General features: G+C 44.2%; 1 protein-coding gene and 1 pseudogene across 1 annotated transcript; one reads left to right on the forward strand and one right to left on the reverse strand.

The window, feature by feature from the left end:
* The first annotated feature begins 111 nt into the window (after nt 1-111).
* Nucleotides 112-19,058, forward strand: Pcp4l1 (Purkinje cell protein 4 like 1). The gene is made up of 3 exons (XM_063253560.1): nt 112-353; nt 16,941-16,995; nt 17,972-19,058. Exons 1-3 carry the CDS (start codon nt 345-347, stop codon nt 18,112-18,114), a joined length of 207 nt encoding a protein of 68 aa, XP_063109630.1. The 5' UTR covers nt 112-344; the 3' UTR covers nt 18,115-19,058.
* On the reverse strand, nt 10,641-16,265 carry LOC134476780 (transcription initiation factor TFIID subunit 12-like; annotated as a pseudogene).
* Nucleotides 19,059-19,699: the final 641 nt, after the last annotated feature.

Consider the following 19,699-nt stretch of genomic DNA (forward strand, 5'->3'; position numbering starts at 1 on the left):
CGAACTTGCCACCATTGGATCCGAGGGGCTGTCACTCTGCGGTAGGAGGCGCTCCGGTTGGCCGGGTTTGAGCGGTGAGGTGGGTACCGCACTGGTTATAAAAGGTGGAGCCCCCCAGAGGTGCGAGGGCCAGGACTGGGTCGCAGGGTTCCCAGGCTGGGAGCAGGGCGCTGGGCGCTGGGCGCTGAGCGCCGCAGGTGCTGGCAGCCAAGCGGCAGCTCTGCGCACCAACTTGCTACTTCTGCTCAGCCGAGGTCCTACCTTCGGAGCCCGCGACTCCCGACTGCTGTCCACGCGCCCCCGGGGACCCCGCGCCTCACCTGTGCTCGGGTCCCGCAGCCGCGATGAGCGAGGTGAGCGGCGCGGCCCCGCACACCGGGTGGGTGAGGGCTGCGGCGGGAGGAGGCTGAGGCTCGGCTGAGGCTCGGGCCCCTCGGAGACTCCGGGATGCCCGTTGGCCCTCCCGGGAAGCTCCCATCTCCGGGTGTTGTGAAGCTGTTAAAAGGAGGAGTGTTTTAAGCATCCCAAATGGGGTGGTTTTAGAGGGAGGGAATGAGCTCCAAGACAGAAACCATCTCGGCGTGCTGCCCTTGCCTGTCTTACTGCTCTGGGCTGATGCTGGTTTCCTTCATTCCCCTCTTGGCATTCAGCTACCCTCTCCTAGAGTTGTGTTGCTTTTGCATTGCTCAGGTAGAACCAGCAAGAGCTCCAGCCATGGTGCCCGGGGATGACCACTTTTCCCCTGTTGGGAAGGTGGCATCTTCTACGCATTCAGTCGGGAACATTGGAGGGACCATTTCTGGTACTAGAAGCCCTGCTGTGGAGGCATGTCTAGCGCCACAGGAGATGTCTCCCCTCTGCAGCGCTTCTTACCTCTAAGTCTTCAGGCAGGCTCTTTGGGGTGCTAGGAGCCAGACTTGATTCTTCAGCTGATTTACTCATTCCAAAGAACACTGTCCATGGTGGTGGTCAACGCAGAGACTTTGGAAAGCTGACTATGCCTGCAATCTCGTGGATTGTTCTTTCCAAGTGAAGTTGGTCCAGATAATGGAATCACAAACTTGTCCTCTAAAGTTCTTCTCTGGTACTCAGGCCCTTGTGTTCAGCCTAGCTTCTCAGCTGCACACCAGGCACAAGTTCAACTATTGACTAGCTATGTGACCTTAGGCAAATTATAAAACTTTTATATGGTTCATCTTTTTAATCTATAAAATGGGTTGTTTTAATGAGTAAATGAGATTAAATCATATATGCAAAATACTTTGAAAAGTACTTAGTACAGAGCAGGCACTCAGTCTGTATTAGCTATTATCCCACTCTGTGTGTGTGTATGTGTGTGTGTGTTTTACTGTTACAGTATTACCAAAAACTAGCATAAGAATTCCAAGGACATCAGGTTAGTGGAGGACCTGGGAGGCTGGGTCTGAGTTCAGACACTAAAGTGAAGATTGTCAGTAGGAGTTCTGTTGGCTCCCACCAAGAGCCATTATCTAGGGAGCCAATTAGTGCCAACTGCTATGTTGTCTTGGTTGCCATGTCCTCTAAATTTATCCTGGAAAATTCAGCTAGTCTTGGGGGCTGCAGAAGAAACAAAGTGGTTTCCCGTTCCTCAAACTGGTTGTGACTGTGACCATGGTAGTCTCAGGCAGAAAAAGAAAAATGAAGCAGCCTTCTCTGCTCTTGCTTTTTTTCAGCTCCAGTATGAGAAGGGAGGTTTTCTTTCCCCTCTTTTAACTGAGGGTTTGGACCACTCCTCCTCACCCTGCTGTTTCTAAAGCTGGAAATTTTAATCCAAGTCATCCCTTGAGAGTTTATCCAATTGTTATTCCAGCATAAAGGTTTGTGGTTAGCATGTGGTTTGAGGGGAGAAGTCTGTGGCCGTTGTGCAGGGCACAGTATGGGAGCTGGTCCTTATAGTGGTATGAGGTGGAGTGACAAAGCTGATTCGTGGCCAGGGACACAATTGGGTACTTGCTGGGGGAAGTCAGGTCTTGGGCGCCTTCTGACAGCAGTTGAACTTGGCGTGCCTCAGTTAGGGTCTCAGCAGGGTGGTGAGAGTAGATCCTTGGATGTGGATACATGTAACTGGGTGTGCAGAATTGCTTGGCAGCCTAGGCTGTCAAAGCAAATGGGTTCTAACTAGCAATTTAGCCTACAGAGCTGCCTCCTACTGAGCGGAGCCTGATTTCAGGGATGAGTATTCATACCATCCAGAAGCAGCCACCTGGGTTACATGGAGACCAGCTGTCTCTGAACTAGATCCCCTGGGGAATCTCTGCTTCCTTGGAGGCCAACTGCAGCTTGTTTTCTTCCTCTTTTAAAAACTATGATGAAAAGTGGAAGTGTCGCCTAGAGCCCTGTAGCTCTAGGGAGACTCCGAACTGCTCCATTCTCTCAGCCCAGCCCCATGGGTCTCCTCTTTCAGGCTGAGTTGCCCGGGCCAGGAAAGCCTTGGGTACTCTGCGCGTACATAAGTTTCATCTCCCCAATGCACTTATTTCCTTGCTTCAGAGAAGCTACAAGAAATGAGAGGATTTGGCATGTCTTTAAGAGGCTTCTAATTCAAGTAAAGAGTAAAAACTAGGAAGGAGCCTCCAGACCTAGCACAGCTAACATTACAGGGGTTCTGGTGGGGGCTGCTGGGGAGTTTTATCTCTCTCTGTTTTGCTTTGGTGGCCCTTTGCTGTCACTCAGTACTGCAGCAGAGCATTGAGAGTGTGTGCTGGCGCATAGAGGAGCTGTAGAGACAATCTCCAGCTTGTCTGCATTCACAGCTGCAGGCAGGTCTTGATTGCTGTGAATCACAGTCTGTCTCCTCTAGTTTAATAACTTTCCCTGCTTTCAGTGAAGACAGGAACCAGGGATGCAGTCAGTGCCTGAGCGCTCTTTTCTGTAATTCCTCCCATGCAGTATAGCTGGCTGCTTAATGCAGAACTGTAATTCTTCTGGGAGGAATTTCTCATCTGTGAGGAATGTAGCTGGAGGAATCCCAGGATCCAGCAGTCATTCTGCTGAAGTGGGATCATGGATTACTGTGACTGTCCTCATGATACCTTCCTGTTCTTTGGCTGGTAGGGGCTAGAGTGAGGGATAGATCAACTAGATCATTAAAACTGGTGCTCTCTCCTTACCTAAAAGGCATGGGATGTCACACTTTTCTGTGCACCTCTGTTTGCGTATGCAACTTTTTCACAGAGGAAATTCAGTCACAGTGATACAGTTTGGTTATGTTTTCTGTTCTAGGGAACCTGGTACAGAGGAACCTGGAGGAAAACCAAATTTCTCCCACTGATATTTGTTATGATGATGATAGTTATATTGGACATACAGCATATAAGGAATAGCTACTTGTTATTGGAATACCTTCAACCTCTGGAAGCATCTGTCTTCCAAAGTAAAGAAACTAGAGTTTGGTTTTCAAGCTTGCTCATCCCTTTCCTGGTCACGCAGTTAGGCTGTTGGCTTTAGCTGCTTGATTTGTAGCTTCAGGTTGGTAGTAAGTAGATGATGTTGTCATCCTGTAACATGGGAATGTAGAAGACTCTTTTATCCAAGTGGTGACTGTGATCAGTTAACCTCTTAGAATATTAAGTCTCCATGAGACAGGCAACCCTAAGTAACTAAGTAAAGGCAGTCCTTCAGTAAGCAACTGGAATCCAAATACACAAACCTGATGCATCTTTTATGTTTGCCTGAGAACGGTCTTAACTATGGAAGTGGTGGATATTGGGTTGCTGGTGGAAAGAGGAAGATAGATCAATGATTGTCTCTTCAGAGTGGTGGCTCTGTGAATTCCTCTGTTTTCTTTCTTTCTTTCTTTCTTTCTTTCTTTCTTTCTTTCTTTTTTTTCCTGTTTTCTTTCTACTTTTCTAAATTTCCAAACAGTCTTTCATGAGCCCATTCTGTCATGGAAAAAAAATAAACTTAGATAGAAAGTCAGATGTATCTCTCATCAAGATAACCTCAAATAAAATATCAAAACATTTTAGTGTCCTAAATTTAGATTTGTTTAAGAGCTCTAAGGATCATCTGGCCCAATCTTCTCATTTTACAGGAGATCCTAAGCTTATCTAAGTTTACACAGGACTAGAACCAAGACTAGGGCACAATTCTGCTGACTTCTCATCCCAAAAGAACTTTCCGTGGGACATTTTAAACTTGTCACACCAGTGAATGGTAAGTAATTTATAGGCCACTTCTCATGAATATAAAGTATTATAGAGCTTTCTACAAGAAATATAAACAGTGTCATTCAACAAATGTTGAACAATAGGATGAGAGAGGTGAAAGATCCATATGGAATTATATATATATATATATATATATATATATATATATATATATTTGGTACCGAGGATTGAACTCACGACCTCACATTTGCCAGGCAGGCACTTATGCCACTGAGCTAAATCCCCAGTCCCATATGGAATAATTACTAACATGGTACATATTGGGAGAGTATTGGGCAGGGCAGATACTATCCATCATAAAGATGCATAGTCATCTTAAAAATGAGTTCATCGAGGGACTGAGGATGTAGCTTAGTGATAGAATGTTTGCTTAGCGTGTGTGAGGCCCTGAAGTTTGATCCTTTGTATGGGGAAAACAACAACAACAACAAAAAGTACCAAAAAATTGAATGCACTGCATATGATGGAGTGAAGCAGGTAAACTGGTAGGAATAAAGAAAAAGAGAATTGTAGAGGCCTTTTTTTCTCTTTCTTTCTTTTTTCTTTTTTTTAAGGGAGGATCTCACGAGGTTCAGAATGGCCTTGAGTTTAGTGTGTATTTCAGGCTGGCCTCAAACTTGCAGCAATCATCCTGTCTCAGCCTCTCGAATGCTGGGATTACTCATGTGCACCGCCATGCCTAGCCTTACTTTTCATATTTTCTTAGTTTCTAGTGTCCATCCCTTGTGACTGAGTCTTATAACTGCAGAGCACCAAGGCCCAGGGCAGGTTTTCTCTCTGAAATCTAGGGTGTTACTATCAGAGCAATTAGATTATTTTGTATGTTTTCGACTTGGAAGATGGAGCGCAAGAAAGCAGTAAAATTCATGTATCTAGTAACCAAACAGGTGTAGGACATTCAGCTTTTCTTCATTGGCCAATTGACTTCCAGATGAACAGTATGAAGGTTTTCAGAGGGAAAAGACAAAAAGGAGAAAGAAAAATTAGGTTAGATTAAAAAAAAAATTAAATCATCAAGTTAAATAATGAAACCTCATTAGGATTACAGAATCCTAAGTGCATGATTTTCTAAATTCATATTCCAGATCTGATGATCAAAATGGCTTGACCTGCCCCAGAATTATTATTTTAACAATGAGACTATGCTAAATCAGAAGCAGATTCAAAATCACTTTTTGCTGGATGTGGTGGTTTATACGTATAATCCCAGGCCTCTGAGCAGCTGAGGTAGGAGAATCTCAAATTTAAGCCCAACCCAGGCAATTTAGTGAGACTTTGTCTCAAAATAAAAAATAAGGGCTGGGGATTTAGCTCAGCGGCATAAGAGCCTGCCTGGCAAGCACGAGGTTGTGAGTTTGATCCATAGTACAAAAAAAAAAAAAAAAAAAAAAAAATGCTGGGAATTCAACTCAGAGCAAAGGCCCTGGGTTCAATTCAAATACTGCAGAGATAAATCAAAATGCAATAAAACACCTTTTTTGCAAGAAATCTGCACCTTCCATCCTATTCTTTTCACTCATCTGGATAAAGCATGTCTGATTTCTGCTTCCCTTTGGGGTGGACTCCTAAAAGCAGACCCACCTGGGTTTTCCAGCCCTCCACGGAGGGAAAGGAGGGAAAAGAGGTGCCACTTATCATCCTGCTGGTGTCCTCTGTGTAGCCTCCCTCCCACCCACACAAAGCCTTCCAGCTGAGTGTTTGCTTTGTAGGCTCTGGGGGGCATTCCTGAGTTTATTTTAGTACATTAACACCATGGGTAGGATGCAGGGTTGAAGATTATAGTAATAAATGATGCTCTGGCACTACTCTCTCTCCCCCAACCCCTGGCCCCTTCTTGGGGTAAAGGCACAGCTCCAAGCTGTGTGCAGACTGCCACAAATAACCACTCATTAAAGTGTGCAGCCCATGCACACATGCTGGGGGAAATGGGCTGGGGCTGTTGACTCACTGCATACGGTAAGCTGGCATAGGCTGTGGATTCTGCCTCTGACTCCAGTGGGGGGTATTGCTATTTCAGGAAACGGTAGGGGCTGTCTAAGCGGGGAGGGACACATCAAGGGGCTTTAGGAGCAGAGGCTGTTGAGGTTCTAAGAGGCATCTAAGATACAAGGCTGGGCTTCATATAATGGGAGAGGAATATGTATATGTAGAACCTGGAGTAAGAATTCTTTTTTTTTTTTTTCTTTCTGTTATTATCTTGAGGGTGACCTTGAGCAAGTCTTTCTGAAGCTGTTTGAGGACTGCAGCTGGTTGCTGCACTGGAAGAATTGAAACAGTTCCAAAAGTGCTCCAAAAACAGCAGTCCAGGGTTATCCAGGGCACCAGGGGATCCCAGAGGCCTGTAGAAGGTCCTTCAGTGGTGACCTTCATTTGACATTGGAGGAAACTGTTGGCAGGGCTGGAAAATCCCTGGGGAGTAGGAGAGATGCAGCCTCTTTGTCACCACTGGGAAGCATAGCCACTAGCTCCTGTTCCCTTTTATTTCCTGTATCCCTAAGAGCAAGCAGTTAGTATATGAAGCCTAGGATTTATGTCAACCCACAGGCAAGAAGGCTCATATCTAGGCTTTTAAGGACTCAACCTCTTTTAGGTGTCTCTGCTCTAAGTTGAAAACAGAATTCCTAGTACTTGTGTCTGTTTATTTAAACTAACTGACTCTGGCCATCTTCATCCTGTATTCTCATTTGCATAGCATCTAGGCTATATCATGCAAATGTACAGATTAGGTTGGCCCAGGATCCTTATTCCTCTTTATTGCTTTTGAACACCTGTGACCCCTCTTTAAAGAACCCAGTGGTTTGGAGAGTCTGAGGAAAGCTGAATATACCTTTCTCAGGTTTAGTGCTAACTTGCTGCTTGGAGCAGAGGGAGTATGACACTATCTTTCCTCTTCTGGTGGCAGTGGTTGCTGTGGTAACGCTATTAAAGAGGAAGGCAACAAAGGAAGAAAGAAACTCAGTGAGAGAAGGGAGCAGGGTGTCTGGGCCAGAGTTATAGGGTGCATATTCCCCATAATGGTAGCATAATGGAAAACAGCACCTGAGCTCCCACAGCTTCGACTGTCTTCAGATGCTTTGCTAAGACAATACTACCTCATAAGGCGAGGAATAGACACAGGATCATCTGTGCCATACAAAGGGGGACAAGGATTTGATCAAGAGAGATATGATTGATGTGCTTTTAATCATTAATCTTCTCCTGTTTTCTATAATGAGAGAGAGAAGAGAGAAAGAGAAGACAGAGCCTGAGACTCAAAGAGCTACCAGAAGTTGAAAGCTATTCAGCTATTCTTGGGGACAGACATTGGGAAGACAGGGAGAATGGGCTTTTCCAGGATTCAAGTCAAAGAAGATCATTCATGAAGACCGTATGGTAGCAGAATAAGTGCAAGAGTCCTTAGAACAGTCCCGGTTATTCCTTCAGTCCCACTTAGTGAAGGTCTACTGCATGGTAATACCACACTTTGATTTCAGTACTCTACAATTTATTTATTTATTGAAACAGGGTTTCACTATGTAGGTCAGCCTGGCCTTGAACTCCCAGCAATTCTCCTGTCTCGGCCTCCCAAATGCTAGAAAGACAAGCCATAAGCTGACCTAGACCTACTCTTGTGTAGAGTTCAGAACTATATTATTTCAGAATAATAATAATTTAATTTAATCTGTAACTTTATATATTTTTTCTGTAGTTCATTCCATCTTTCAAAATAGATGTTTCTCTTTTGCAGGTATGCTACCTTTGCGTGACAAGGTTTAGTAATTCACTCAGGGTCATATAGCTAAGAATAGTAGAGCTGGGATCTGAACAGACAGTCTCTGCAGATCCAGGGTGTAAACCCCACTCTGTGTGGCACCACTCAATGGAACACCTTGCAACTCCCAGGAATTTGAAGCTTATTAATTTACATGTTTCTTTTGCGTGTCTACCAGTGCAAGATATGGGTCACAGTTTTTACAGGTGATACACAAGTAAATGGGATATACGGACCATGCTTTCAGGGAAATGAAATCTAGAGGTGGCTGATTATAGGAAAGGGGAGACAAATGCACAATAACTATAATACTAGTAAGATGAGTAACCCCTCGTGAAAGGGTCTTCCTTTCATCTTCAGCTCTTTCCCAGGCACACTTGCAGAAGCAATGCCCTTTCCCACACCTTCGGAAGCAGATTTTTGATATGACAAATTAAATGGACTCATGCAGGGTGGCAACAGTAGAGAGAAGTAAATAGTTTAAGAGATATTTAGAAGATGATTAATATTGAATTTGATATGCAATGTGAGGGAAAGAAGGATTTGAAGAACACTTGCCAGGTTCCTGGCTAGTGTAAGTAGATGAAACGGAAGGTAGTTGCAGAAGATTAGGTTGGGTGGCTCGGATTACGAATTCAGTTTGAGGCACATGAAGTTTTAAGTTCCTATAAAACATCTAAGTGAAGATGCTTGAATGTTCAGATTAGACAGCTGGAATAGAAATAATGTTCTGTGTTATTCAGTATGGTAGCCATTAGCTGAATGTAACTGTTTAACTTACATCTTAATTAATAAAATAAAATATTAATTTGCATTAGCCAACTTTATTTTTTTGTGGTACCAGGGATTGAACTCATGACCTCATGTTTGCCAGGCAGGTGCTTATCTTATTCCACTGAGCTAAATCCCGGGCCCTGCATTAGCCCATTTTAAAAAACACAGTGGCCACATGTCCCTATTGGATGCCATAATAGATAGCACGGATACAAAACTTTTCTTACTTTTTTCTTTTGTGCTACCAGGATTGAACCCACTACTAAGCCTTGAACCCAAGATCTTTGCACTGAGCAGCTTTTTTGTTCTTTATTTTGATACGGGGTCTCACTAAGTTCCCCAGACTAGGTTTGAACTTGTAATCCTCTGTCTCACCCTCCCAGAGTGCTGAGATTACAGGCATGTGCCACTATGCCTGGCTAAAACATTTCTATTACAGAAAATTCTATTGAAAGGGTCTGTCACTTTTTTCTGTAATGGACCAGATAGAATAGTCTGGTCCATTACAGAATATACTTTGGTCTGGGGATTTAGCTCAGTGGCATAAACGCCTGCCTTGCAAGCAGGCAGTCGTGAGTTCGATCCCTGGTACCGATAAAAAGGAAAAAGACAAAAAAAAAAAAAAAAAAAAGAATATACTTTGGGCTTTGTGAGCTTTATGCTCTCAACTCTGCCACTATAGTGCCAGAGCAGGCATGGGTAATATGTAAACAAGTGAGTTTGTCTGTATTCCAGAAAAACTTTATTTACAAAAACAGGCTGAAGATCAGATTTGACCCATGCACTGTAGCTTGTTTTTTTTTTTTTTTTTAAACAGGGTTTCACTATGTAGTTCAGGCTGGCCTTGAACTCAGCCATCCCTCCGTGCCCAGCAGAATTTCTGTTCTTTTTGTTTGTTTTGTTTTTTGAGATAAGATTTCCAGGCTGGCCTTGAACTCACAATGTTCTGCCCCCAAAACTGAAGTTACTGGCATATGCGGCCTCAGGCAGCCTGCCAGCCCTTGTTGTATTTGACAGAGTAGTGATAGCTAAAGTTATAGGAGCAGGTAAAATTATCTAGGAAGAGAGAACAGCAAAGAGTAGTCCTAAACCTTGAGTGTTCCAACACTTACACGAGAAAAAGTAGACAGGGTCATTCCCTTTGCTGGAAGGGGGAGGAAATAGAAACTACTAGGGAAAGAAAGGACTGTGTCATGTCCCTCTCTGTAGTCTCAAAGCCTAAAGAAAAATCCAGGAGCATGCTTGTAATCTCAACTTCTGGGGAAGCTATGGTGGGAAGATCGCAAGTTCAAGGCCACTTAGGGCTTTTTTTTTTTTTTTTTTTTTTTTTTGAGACAAGGTTTTGTTATATAGTCCAGACTGACCTTGAACTCATGGTGTAACCCAAGCTGCCTCAGATTTGTGGCAGTCCTCCTGCCTTAAGCCTTAAGAGTGCTGGGATTATGAGTGTGCATCACCATATCCCACACAGTTGGGGCAGTTTAGCAAGTCTCAGACAAAACTAAAAGGGCTAGGAATGTTAATTTAGCACTCCCAAAGTGATTCAAGTCCCAATACTGAAAACAAACAAAACCCAAAACTAAAACCAGGAGGCCTCACTTTCTGCTTCCCCATGGGAAGGGAGAGTCTACAGCCTTCAGCTGCAAAGGAAACCAAAGAATCAAAGAGGACTCCTGGGAAATTGGCAGCCACTGCCAAGAGGATGGAGTGGAACATTGTTGTGAATCAGGCCCATGGGTGAGGAGGAAAAGGATGCAGCAAGGTAGGCAAGGAAAGAAACTAGGTCTCTCCAGGGAAAGGCAAGCCTTGATGGGCCGTGCAGTTGCTAATTAGCATTCCGTAGGTATTGAGAAGTGAGAACCATTTAGTCCTGTGTGGGCAGTGAGACTGAACTGAACAAGCTCCAAGCTCACTTGAAACTTGGGCTAATAGACTTGAGGGTAGGCCAGGGGGCCACTGGGATAGAAGTAAGAGAGATGATCCTGCTCGTGGAACGCTCTGACTCTGAAGGGCTTGGATGTGGCCCTGGGGGTAAAGAATGAACGCCATGGCTGTAGTTGTCCCCCAGAGGTCAGCCCATTGTGGATCAGGAGACCCATGGAGGAGGCATGGGGGACAAAAGTCAGAATCCAGTGATCAGGTCAACCAGCAGAGCAGCAATCTGAATCAGTAGGTGTGGTCTGGATCATGTCCTCACGTGACCTGCAAGATGCCTTCATAAGGGGAGGACAGGAGCCTGTTCCCCACATGCCCTGGGGAGTGGACATGAAGGAAGTGTTGGCGACTGTGGATGGAGAGGCTGGGCTCGGAAGCCAGCTGCCTGACTGTTGTGTGACTTCCTAGCTCTGTAACCTTTAGACAAAAAAAACTAACCTCTCTTAACCTTAGTTTCCTGATCTGTAAAATGAGAATAATAGCAGTAACAATTTTATAGTGCTCTTACAATGACTCAGTGTGTGTTTTTAAAGTACATAGAGAAGTCACCAGTAGTGTCTCATATCATAGTATGAGACAGGTGATTATTAATGTAAAATAAGGTGAGGTAATATTGTGAAGTCCTTGACGCTTTCCAGGTCCCCTGCTTAGGTCCTGCAAGGAAAAGGAAGGATTTGCCGAACCATTTCACTGTTGTTATTTATGGTCAGAAAAGTGAAGTATTGAAAAGAGTATATGAGACCCTGAGAGGTTTGTAATCCGTACTGACAAGATGAGGGGCTGAGAGAGACTGAGCAACACCGACAAGTTATAGCTCTTGTGGGTGAAGCATCACTCCTCTAGAGGTGTGAGTTTTTGTAAGAGGTGCTCCAGAGAGTATGTGGGCTTGCGGGCCTTTGTGCCTACATGAAGTATGGTAGTCTGGTGGCTTGCAAGTGGATGTATCAGAGGATCTTGGTTCATTTACAGTAGCTGAGTTTCTGGGAGGGCTGAGGCAGAGGTCGGAGATCAGGGAAGGACTGAGGACCACATAGAAGATGATAGCCAATAGCTTGTGACCTAACTGTCCCTACCTCCAATCACACCCAAATCCAGAAATCCAGTGTCCACACTGGCTATTTTGAGAGCTGGCTAGTGAGAGTGAAGAGAGGAGGAACAGGAGGCAGAAGCTCTAGCACACTACTTTCCAACAGCAGCTGGAGGGAGACTTCAAGGGGTGTTGTAAGAGGGGTTTTATTCTCTGCAGCACTGTCTTCTGGCCTCTCCCCATGGAGATCGGGGTGGTTAGATTCTGACCTTTCATAAATTTAACCTAAGTGGAGCTGGAAACTCCTGGGGAGTCAGATGACACCTGCGTCATTATTCCATTCCAGGGTCGGTAATCTCAGGAGAGGCTGAGGAAGAGGCAGCTGGCAGGACAGAGGGAATATGGCAGCCCTGTGTTCAGTCCTGACACATACCCCTGTTTAGGGGGTCCTCAAGGTCCACTGATACACAAAGCAAAGTAGAGAAAGAGTCATCTGAGGAGAGATATCTAGAATGATGTTGGCACCTGCCTGGGAAGGGCAATGTCCTGAGTTCAAGTCTCCCCCCCCCGCCCCCCCGCCCCCAAAAAAAGAATGGGCTTGAGATTTCCCTTTAAAGGGGAGCAAGTGGGATGAGGGAGTACTGATGGATTCGAGAAAAGGCTTAGTTAGACACAGGCAGAAACATGATTATTAAAATAAGGATCAGAGTTGAGGGCTTGCTGACAATAGAGAAAGGTAGAATTTGAAGTCAGAGATCATGAGACTACAGTTTTTGCCTCTTTTTTTCCTCCTTGTAGTACTAGGGATTGAATCCAGGGCCTCACACATGGTAGGCAAGCACTCTACCACTGAGCTCCTTCCTTACCTTTTTGTTTTGAGACAGTCTCACTGAAGTTACCCAGCCTAGACTCAAACTTGTGATCCTCACGCCGATGCCCCTGAAGTGGAAATTGCCTCTTGACTCATGTCTCTTGTTGAGACCTTTGACTCTTATCCTATTACTGCAGACCTCGTCCATGTCACACTTTTGCAGTGTGGACAGACCTCTTAATGATGACAGAATGCCGTAGTATAAAGTGTCATCTTGTAAGTACTGGGATATTATTTCATTCATGTGCAAAACGTAAAAGTAATTGACCCCTATAAACCAGGCATGGTGGCACAGGCCTGTAATCCTAGTACTTGTGAGGCTGAGGCAGCAGGATTGCTACAAATTCCTGGCCAGCCTGGACTACATAGTGAGTTCAAGGCCAGCCTGAATTACATAGCAAGACCCTGACTCCAAAAATAAAAAGATCCCAAGGAGATCACAGGAAGAGAAAAAGCAATGATTAGACCAGTTTCCCAAGAGTTTTAGGAATAATCCTAGCCAAGTAGGATGATGCACACCTGTAATCCTAGCACTCCAGGAGACAGGAGATCAAAAGTGTGAGCCCAGCCTGGGCAATTTAGTAACTTAGAGAGACCTTGTTCAAAATAAAAAAATAAAAATAAAAAAAGAGCTGCAGAGGTAGCTCTGTGCAAAGACTATGTTCAATTCCCAGTATAACGAAAAAGAAAAAAAAGGAAAAAGAAATAATCTTTCTATGGAAGCTTTTTATGTTGTTTTGTTTTTGTTTTTGGTACCTGGGTTTGAACTCATGACCTTATGCTTGCCAGGCAGGTGCTTGCACCACTGAGCTAAATCCCCAGCCTCCTATAGAAGCTTTTTTTCACTCAAAGAGAGATTAGCAGGAATTCCATAGATTTTTCAGGAACACTTTTGTATATGCTCTTTCAGAATTTAAAATGATAATGTTCAGATGATAGATTGATAGGAAGATACAAAGTTAGGAGGGAAGGAAGGAAGGAAGGAAAAAGGAAAGAAGGTTGCCAAGTTGCCAAAGCTAGTTTTATATTTGCAATCCTCCTGCCATAGCCTCTTAGGTAGCTAGGATTACAGGCATGTGCTGCTGTGCCTGGCTTATAACCTATGTAGGACATAATCTTATATCAAATACACCATGCTATCAGCCTTTTAAAAACACCATTTTATTTTTATTTTCTCCTTATTAGAAAATTTTACTTGAAAGAATTCATACATATCCATATACTTTACATTTAGATTCAGTACTTGTCGACATGTTTGTGTATTTGTGACAATATGGCAGCATTTGGTTTTGCAGGGGTGGTACAGCTCGATTGTGTGAGAATGACAGGTCAGTCTTCTTGGATTCCAAAACCAAGTCCACTATTTTCTACTTGTGTGTCTTGACCTGGAGCAAAATCTTTGCCATCTCTCTAAGCCTATTTCCTCAATTATAAAGCGGGGTGACCCTTCAGATACTTCAGAGGATTAAATTGAATAATGTTTGTCTCACAGTAAATGCTCAATGAATATTTTTTGGGTACTTTCCTTATCGCTTCACTTTCCCTGGGAGATAACAATATCTTTTTGACCTTTAAATCTGTGGCCATCTACCTTAAGAGGTTCTTTTTTACTGTCAGCCAATCCTGCTCTATTTCTCAAACATTCACTCTCTGACTTAGATGATCATGTCTCTCATCATCCTCCCCCTCTCAAGTCTTTAACGCTTCTTGTCTTTTCTTCACTTTCAGTGGACAACTGTCCTCCTTTCACTGGGAAAACAATTGAACTCCTATGGCGTTCCCACCGAATCTGCCACCATGCTTGCGTCCATTCTGTACTTTCATTTCTGTAATGTAGATGATGTTTCTCTGTGTCTGAGGCCAAACCCTCTACTCATGCATGAAGTCCATTTTCTCTTGCTTATCCAAGACTTCCCTTGGATAATTGTTCTCTCTCTGTTCCATGATCATTTTTTTTGTTCTCTACTGAATCATTTCCAGCATCGTTCAAATACACTTAATCTCCTGTCTTAACAAACACCCTCCCATGAGCCCACAGTCGCTCCAGCTACTCTCCAGTTTCTCTGCTGTCTTTTCCTATGACCCTCTGTAACAAAAAATAGATCCAGCTTATTTTACCATGAAACTTCTCTGAAGTGTGAATACATCCTAGTTGGTGTCACCTCAAGATGCTCCTAATTATTTCCCCTGGTTTCTTTCTTGTCTCTACAGTTTATTCTCACCCATCAGTCACAGATATCCTTGAAAAACATGTCCCAGCCTGTTTTTGTCTGCCCTCAAACCTCTACTGACTTTCAAGTTAGACAAAAATCCACTCTTTGCCCAGGGTCAAGGATGAATTCTGGCTCTGTCCCCAGCCTCATTTTTTATCATCTCTCCTTTGCTTAGCTGTGGCCATGATGGTTTCTTACTGTTCCATAAACATCCTAGGCACCGACCTGCGTCATGACTTTCTCCTTCCTGTCTTATCTGCCCATAAGGTTCTTCACACAGACATTTATGTGGCTCACTCTTGTAGGTGATTAAAGCCTCTACTCAGTGTCAGTCTTTAGAGACACCTTCCAAGACTACTTGATTTTATTTTCTTTCCTAGCATGTCATTAACTTGCATGTTTGCTCAGTGAGTCCCAGGACCTTTTTTTTTTTCCTTTCTGCTGTATGCTCAGTGCCTAGAACAGTACATCCTAGGGCCTGATATACCTGTTGAATGAATCTTTTGCTTCTTCTGTACCCTCCCTGTTTGTTTTTGTTTTCGTTTTTTTGTAGAGGTAGGAAGCTTTATTCTTTTGGTAGATCTTCTCAATCATTATAGATATTGCTGCACTGTTAATAAAAAAATATATGCTTCTCTGTAAAGCATTTTAAAAAACAAACTCCAGGGATTAGATGGCTGGCCTTCCTGTGTGTTACTTATTTCTTGTTTGCTTGCTTTCTTCTTCTTCTTCTTCTTCTTCTTCTTCTTCTTCTTCTTCTTCTTCTTCTTCTTCTTCTTCTTCTTCTTCTTCTTCTTCTTCTTCTTTTTTGTCTTTCTGAGACAGGGTCTCACTTTGCAATTCAGGCTGGTCTTGAACTCACTGTATAACCCAGACTGGTTTCTAACTCACAATGATCCTCCTGCCTCAACCTCCTGAGTGCCAGGATCACAGGTGTGAGCCACCATGCTTGGTTTATTTGTATGTTATTTCTTAGTGTTTTCCAGATCAATGCCATTCTCTGCTTATATGCTTCTGTGGTGCAAGCTTTTTTGTAGGGCCAGATTTCTTCAGAGCTGAATCCTAGGTTCCACATGTTCTACTGGCACTCTAGATACAGCTGGACCAGCGTGCTGGACTTACGATGCTGAGCAAGCTGGCAGGCTGCCATTACCATGCTCTTGATAAAGTCATCAGCCATCTGTAGCAGTGTCTCCTCCACATCTTCATCCAACTGTTTATTAGGATCCACTTATTTTACTAAGTCCTATAACTTCTTCTTAATCAATACCTGATTGTTCTCAGGGCTGAGATGACCTCCTGTCCCAGGAGTCCCTGGTATCTTTACCACAGTGGTGCTATTGGGCATGGAGCCTTGTGGAGGGGTGCTGGCTGATTCCGGTTTTACGGATGAAAAATTGGAGAGTTGTATAAGTGCTGAGGGACCAAACTGGTTCATAATGGGCCAAGCTTTGAACTTCAGCTCATAGAACTTATCAAGATCCTGATTCTTTTTGGAGCTGTGAGGAACAAAGCCAAACAAAGGCCGCAGCATCTATCTCCCCTGACATGTGGAGACTGCCCCAGGAGATTGCCCCAGGGAAGCTTTTGTCTCAGCAGCTTCTGTACCCTTCTAGTGCACAGAAAATCTGCCCACCTGGTTAGCTCTGATTTCCCCTGCATACATCTTTCTTCCTTCCTTGCTCTCCTCCAGCTACGCCAGTTGCTTGTTGTTCCTCAGACAAGCTAATCATGTATTCACCCATTGCCTTGGCAAGCGCTTGTCACAGCCTTTACTTCTTCATCTCATTCAGTTCTTTGCTCAGATGCCATCTGTCAGATAGGCTTTTCCAGACAACTCTGTGTAAAACTCAATTCCTGTTTTCCCCCCTACACTTACTATCTGCCTTCTCTCTATAGCAGGTATCACTATCTAACATTGTAGTCATGTTATTTACTTATTTGTCTGAGAATACACTAGATTAATCTCCACAAAGACCAGGTCTCTTTGTTTTGTCCTTTCTCATTTCCCTAGCACCAGTAAATACTTGTTGAGTGATTTTTCTTCTCTCCATGATCTCAAGACCTACTTCTTCAAAAGACCAAGAGAATGTGCCTAATCATAAACAGCATGAGCACCTAAGGGGATGGTACCTTAGTAGTCCCACAAATGTCTAATATTCTGTTTTTTTTCCCTCAGCTTAACACCAAAACATCCCCAGCAACCAACCAGGCATCTGGCCCAGAGGAAAAAGGTGAGTAGGGTTGGGGGAAGCAGCTTGCAGAGCATGTGAAGGTAAGGGCATGAAGACAAACAGGGATGTAAATCTGTAATCTCCAAAAGTTAGACCTCAGATGAATAAGAATATCTACAAGCTTCTTTCCACTTCTTTTTTTTTTTTTTTTTTTTCCTTTTTATCGGTACCAGGGATCGAACTCACGACTGCCTGCTTGCAAGGCAGGCGCTTATGCCGCTGAACTAAATCCCCAGCCCCTCCACTTCTTTTTAAGAAGAAAACCTTTCAGTATTTCCTCATTTATTTTAGAAGCTAATAGGTCTGCAGTGGTTTGGGATGGCCAGTACAATGATAAAAAGAAACTCATCAGGTAATCCTGGTCATTGTCTCCATCAGAAATTAGGGGCAAAACTGGGTATGGTGGCACATGCCTGTAATTCCAGCCCTGGGGGTGCTGAGATAGGGGACTTGCTGTAAATTCAAGGCCAGTTTGGGCTACAAAGTGAGTTGAAGTCCAGCTTGAACATAGTGAGATGTTGTCTCACAAAAACAAAACAAAAACAAAAAAGGAAGGAAGGAAGGAAGGAAGGAAGGAAGGAAGGAAGAAAGAAAGAAAGAAAGAAAGAAAGAAAGAAAGAAAAAAAAGAAAGAAAGAAAGAAAGAAAGAAAGAAAGAAAGAAAGAAAGAAAGAAAGAAAAGAAAGAAAGAAAGAAAGAAAAATTAGCAAAAGTATGGGAAAAGTATTTTTGGGATCTGAACTGTAGGATTTAGGGATAAATGGTATTGAAGACATTTGTCAAAATAGCAAAACTACTCCTAAAGTAACTGTAGTGGGTTCCCAGCCTAAGTATTGTGATTCAAGCTTCTAGAGGAATTATCAGTCACCCATAATCCTAGCAAAGATTGGAGGAGCCCCTTAACGGTTGTATTTGGGGCCCAAGGAACAGGGGTCAAGTGAGCAGGTGGACTAATCAATTGTATCCAACCATCACAGGGAAAGCTGGCAATGCCAAGAAGGCTGAGGAGGAGGAGGAGATTGACATCGATCTGACGGCACCGGAGACAGAGAAGGCTGCTCTTGCCATTCAGGGCAAGTTCCGGCGATTCCAGAAAAGGAAAAAGGACCCTAGCCCCTGAATGGCCAGTCTTGCCCTTCACGCTGCTACCTTCTTTTCCCTTCTCCACAGCCCTGACTCCCATGTGTCTTGGCCCTTTGTCCCTCTAGCCTCTCACTGAGGCAAAGCCAACCTAGCTCTAAACTCTTTTCTCTGACACTCTGAAGCCATCACAGCAGTAGAGGCACAAAGAACATGGAGAAGATGAAAACTTCAGTGGCAGCCATCTCCCTAAGGGTGAACCAGTCTTTCCTTGGGCTAAGTACCTAGGTCTGCCCTGTGGGGTTGGAGCATAAGAGGCTTTCAGGTTGACAGGTCCCTTCCCCACTCCCTATCAACAATGTGGAAAAGGGAGGAGCCTTTAGAATAGGGTACCTGAGACTGGGGCAGAGGCACTGTCTGCCGGTTACAACATTCCCACTTCATGTGACATTCCAGATCTTTCCACCCACCACCTCCAACTTCCTAGGATCAAAGTCACCGTGGGGACTGGAGCCTCCTTTTCCCCAGGCAGACCTGTACCTAGCAGCTTACCACATTAGTGCATGCTGAACAGTTTAGCTCCCACCTAAGGAGGCAAAGAAAACTTTCACTCACCATCCAGTCTAAGACCATAACAGGCAGAGGCAGAATAGGCTCTAAGGCCATTAGCAAGGAATTAAGGTATAGAGGGGATTCAGGGAAGAAAGAAAAGTCAAGAATGGGGAGATCTCTAAAACCACAGGCTATGGCCATTACAAGTGCAGTACATGAAAGATTCTTGGGGCTTTGCTAACCTGCCTACCTCTAACCCTCAACTCTACTCCCCCAAACCCCCAGTCCCGAGGCTGTGCGAGCCAAGTGATTCCATTAGTTCCCACCTGCCCCCTGCGAAGTCAGGGCAGAAATGGAATAGCTACTCTGTGATTTTAGCATGTTTAATAATTATAACAAATAAAAATCCCTCCAATGGGGTCATTGAACCTCTACTAGTGTTTTTTCTTGGGAGAAATATGAATGCAAGCCTGAGCTGGCCTCAGGGAGGACAGCGAGAACAACTGCATGGGTTCCATGGGGGCACAGGAAGCTACTTCTGCATGAACAATTCTCAGGCTGAAGCCAGTTCTGCCTTCCTTCTCCCGACCTTGTCTTCACCTTGATGCGCCGCCCACGTGGTGTCTCTGCTGCCACTGCCACCCCCGGACCACACCTGCAGCCAAGTTCATCTCCCATTCTCCTGCAGCTAACAACACACAGGGTACACATCCTTCCAAAAATAAGCCTGGCCTTCTAGATCCCTACCCCAAATGACCTATCTTACTTCCCGCTCTGTGGTTCTTTGCCATTCTCCCCTCCACCCAGTGTTTATTAGACTGGAACGAAGGAGACAATCATTCCGGTCAGTAGAGATCACCACCGTTACGCTGAAGATTTTGAACCACAAATAAAATGATGGCTTGCAAGTAAGCTTATATTGTTCCACATTGAAACCAGCAGCAAGTTATGAAAGAATGAACCAAAAGGAGATCCTTACTTGCTACTTGTTGGGAGCCGCGTCTGTGATAGCTCGCCTTGCGCGGCGGACGTGCGGCCTGTGGTAAAGAGCAAAGCCTGAGGTAGATTACCCC

Source organism: Cavia porcellus, unplaced genomic scaffold (assembly GCF_034190915.1).
Source record: "Cavia porcellus strain 051 isolate PalLab524CR breed Dunkin Hartley unplaced genomic scaffold, mCavPor4.1 scaffold_7, whole genome shotgun sequence".
NCBI lineage: Eukaryota > Metazoa > Chordata > Mammalia > Rodentia > Caviidae > Cavia > Cavia porcellus.

Coding starts and splice junctions, on each gene's coding strand:
- Pcp4l1 (XM_063253560.1), top strand. Junction 16,996..17,971: donor ATCTGGCCCAGAGGAAAAAG/GTGAGTAGGGTT, acceptor CAACCATCACAG/GGAAAGCTGGCAATGCCAAG.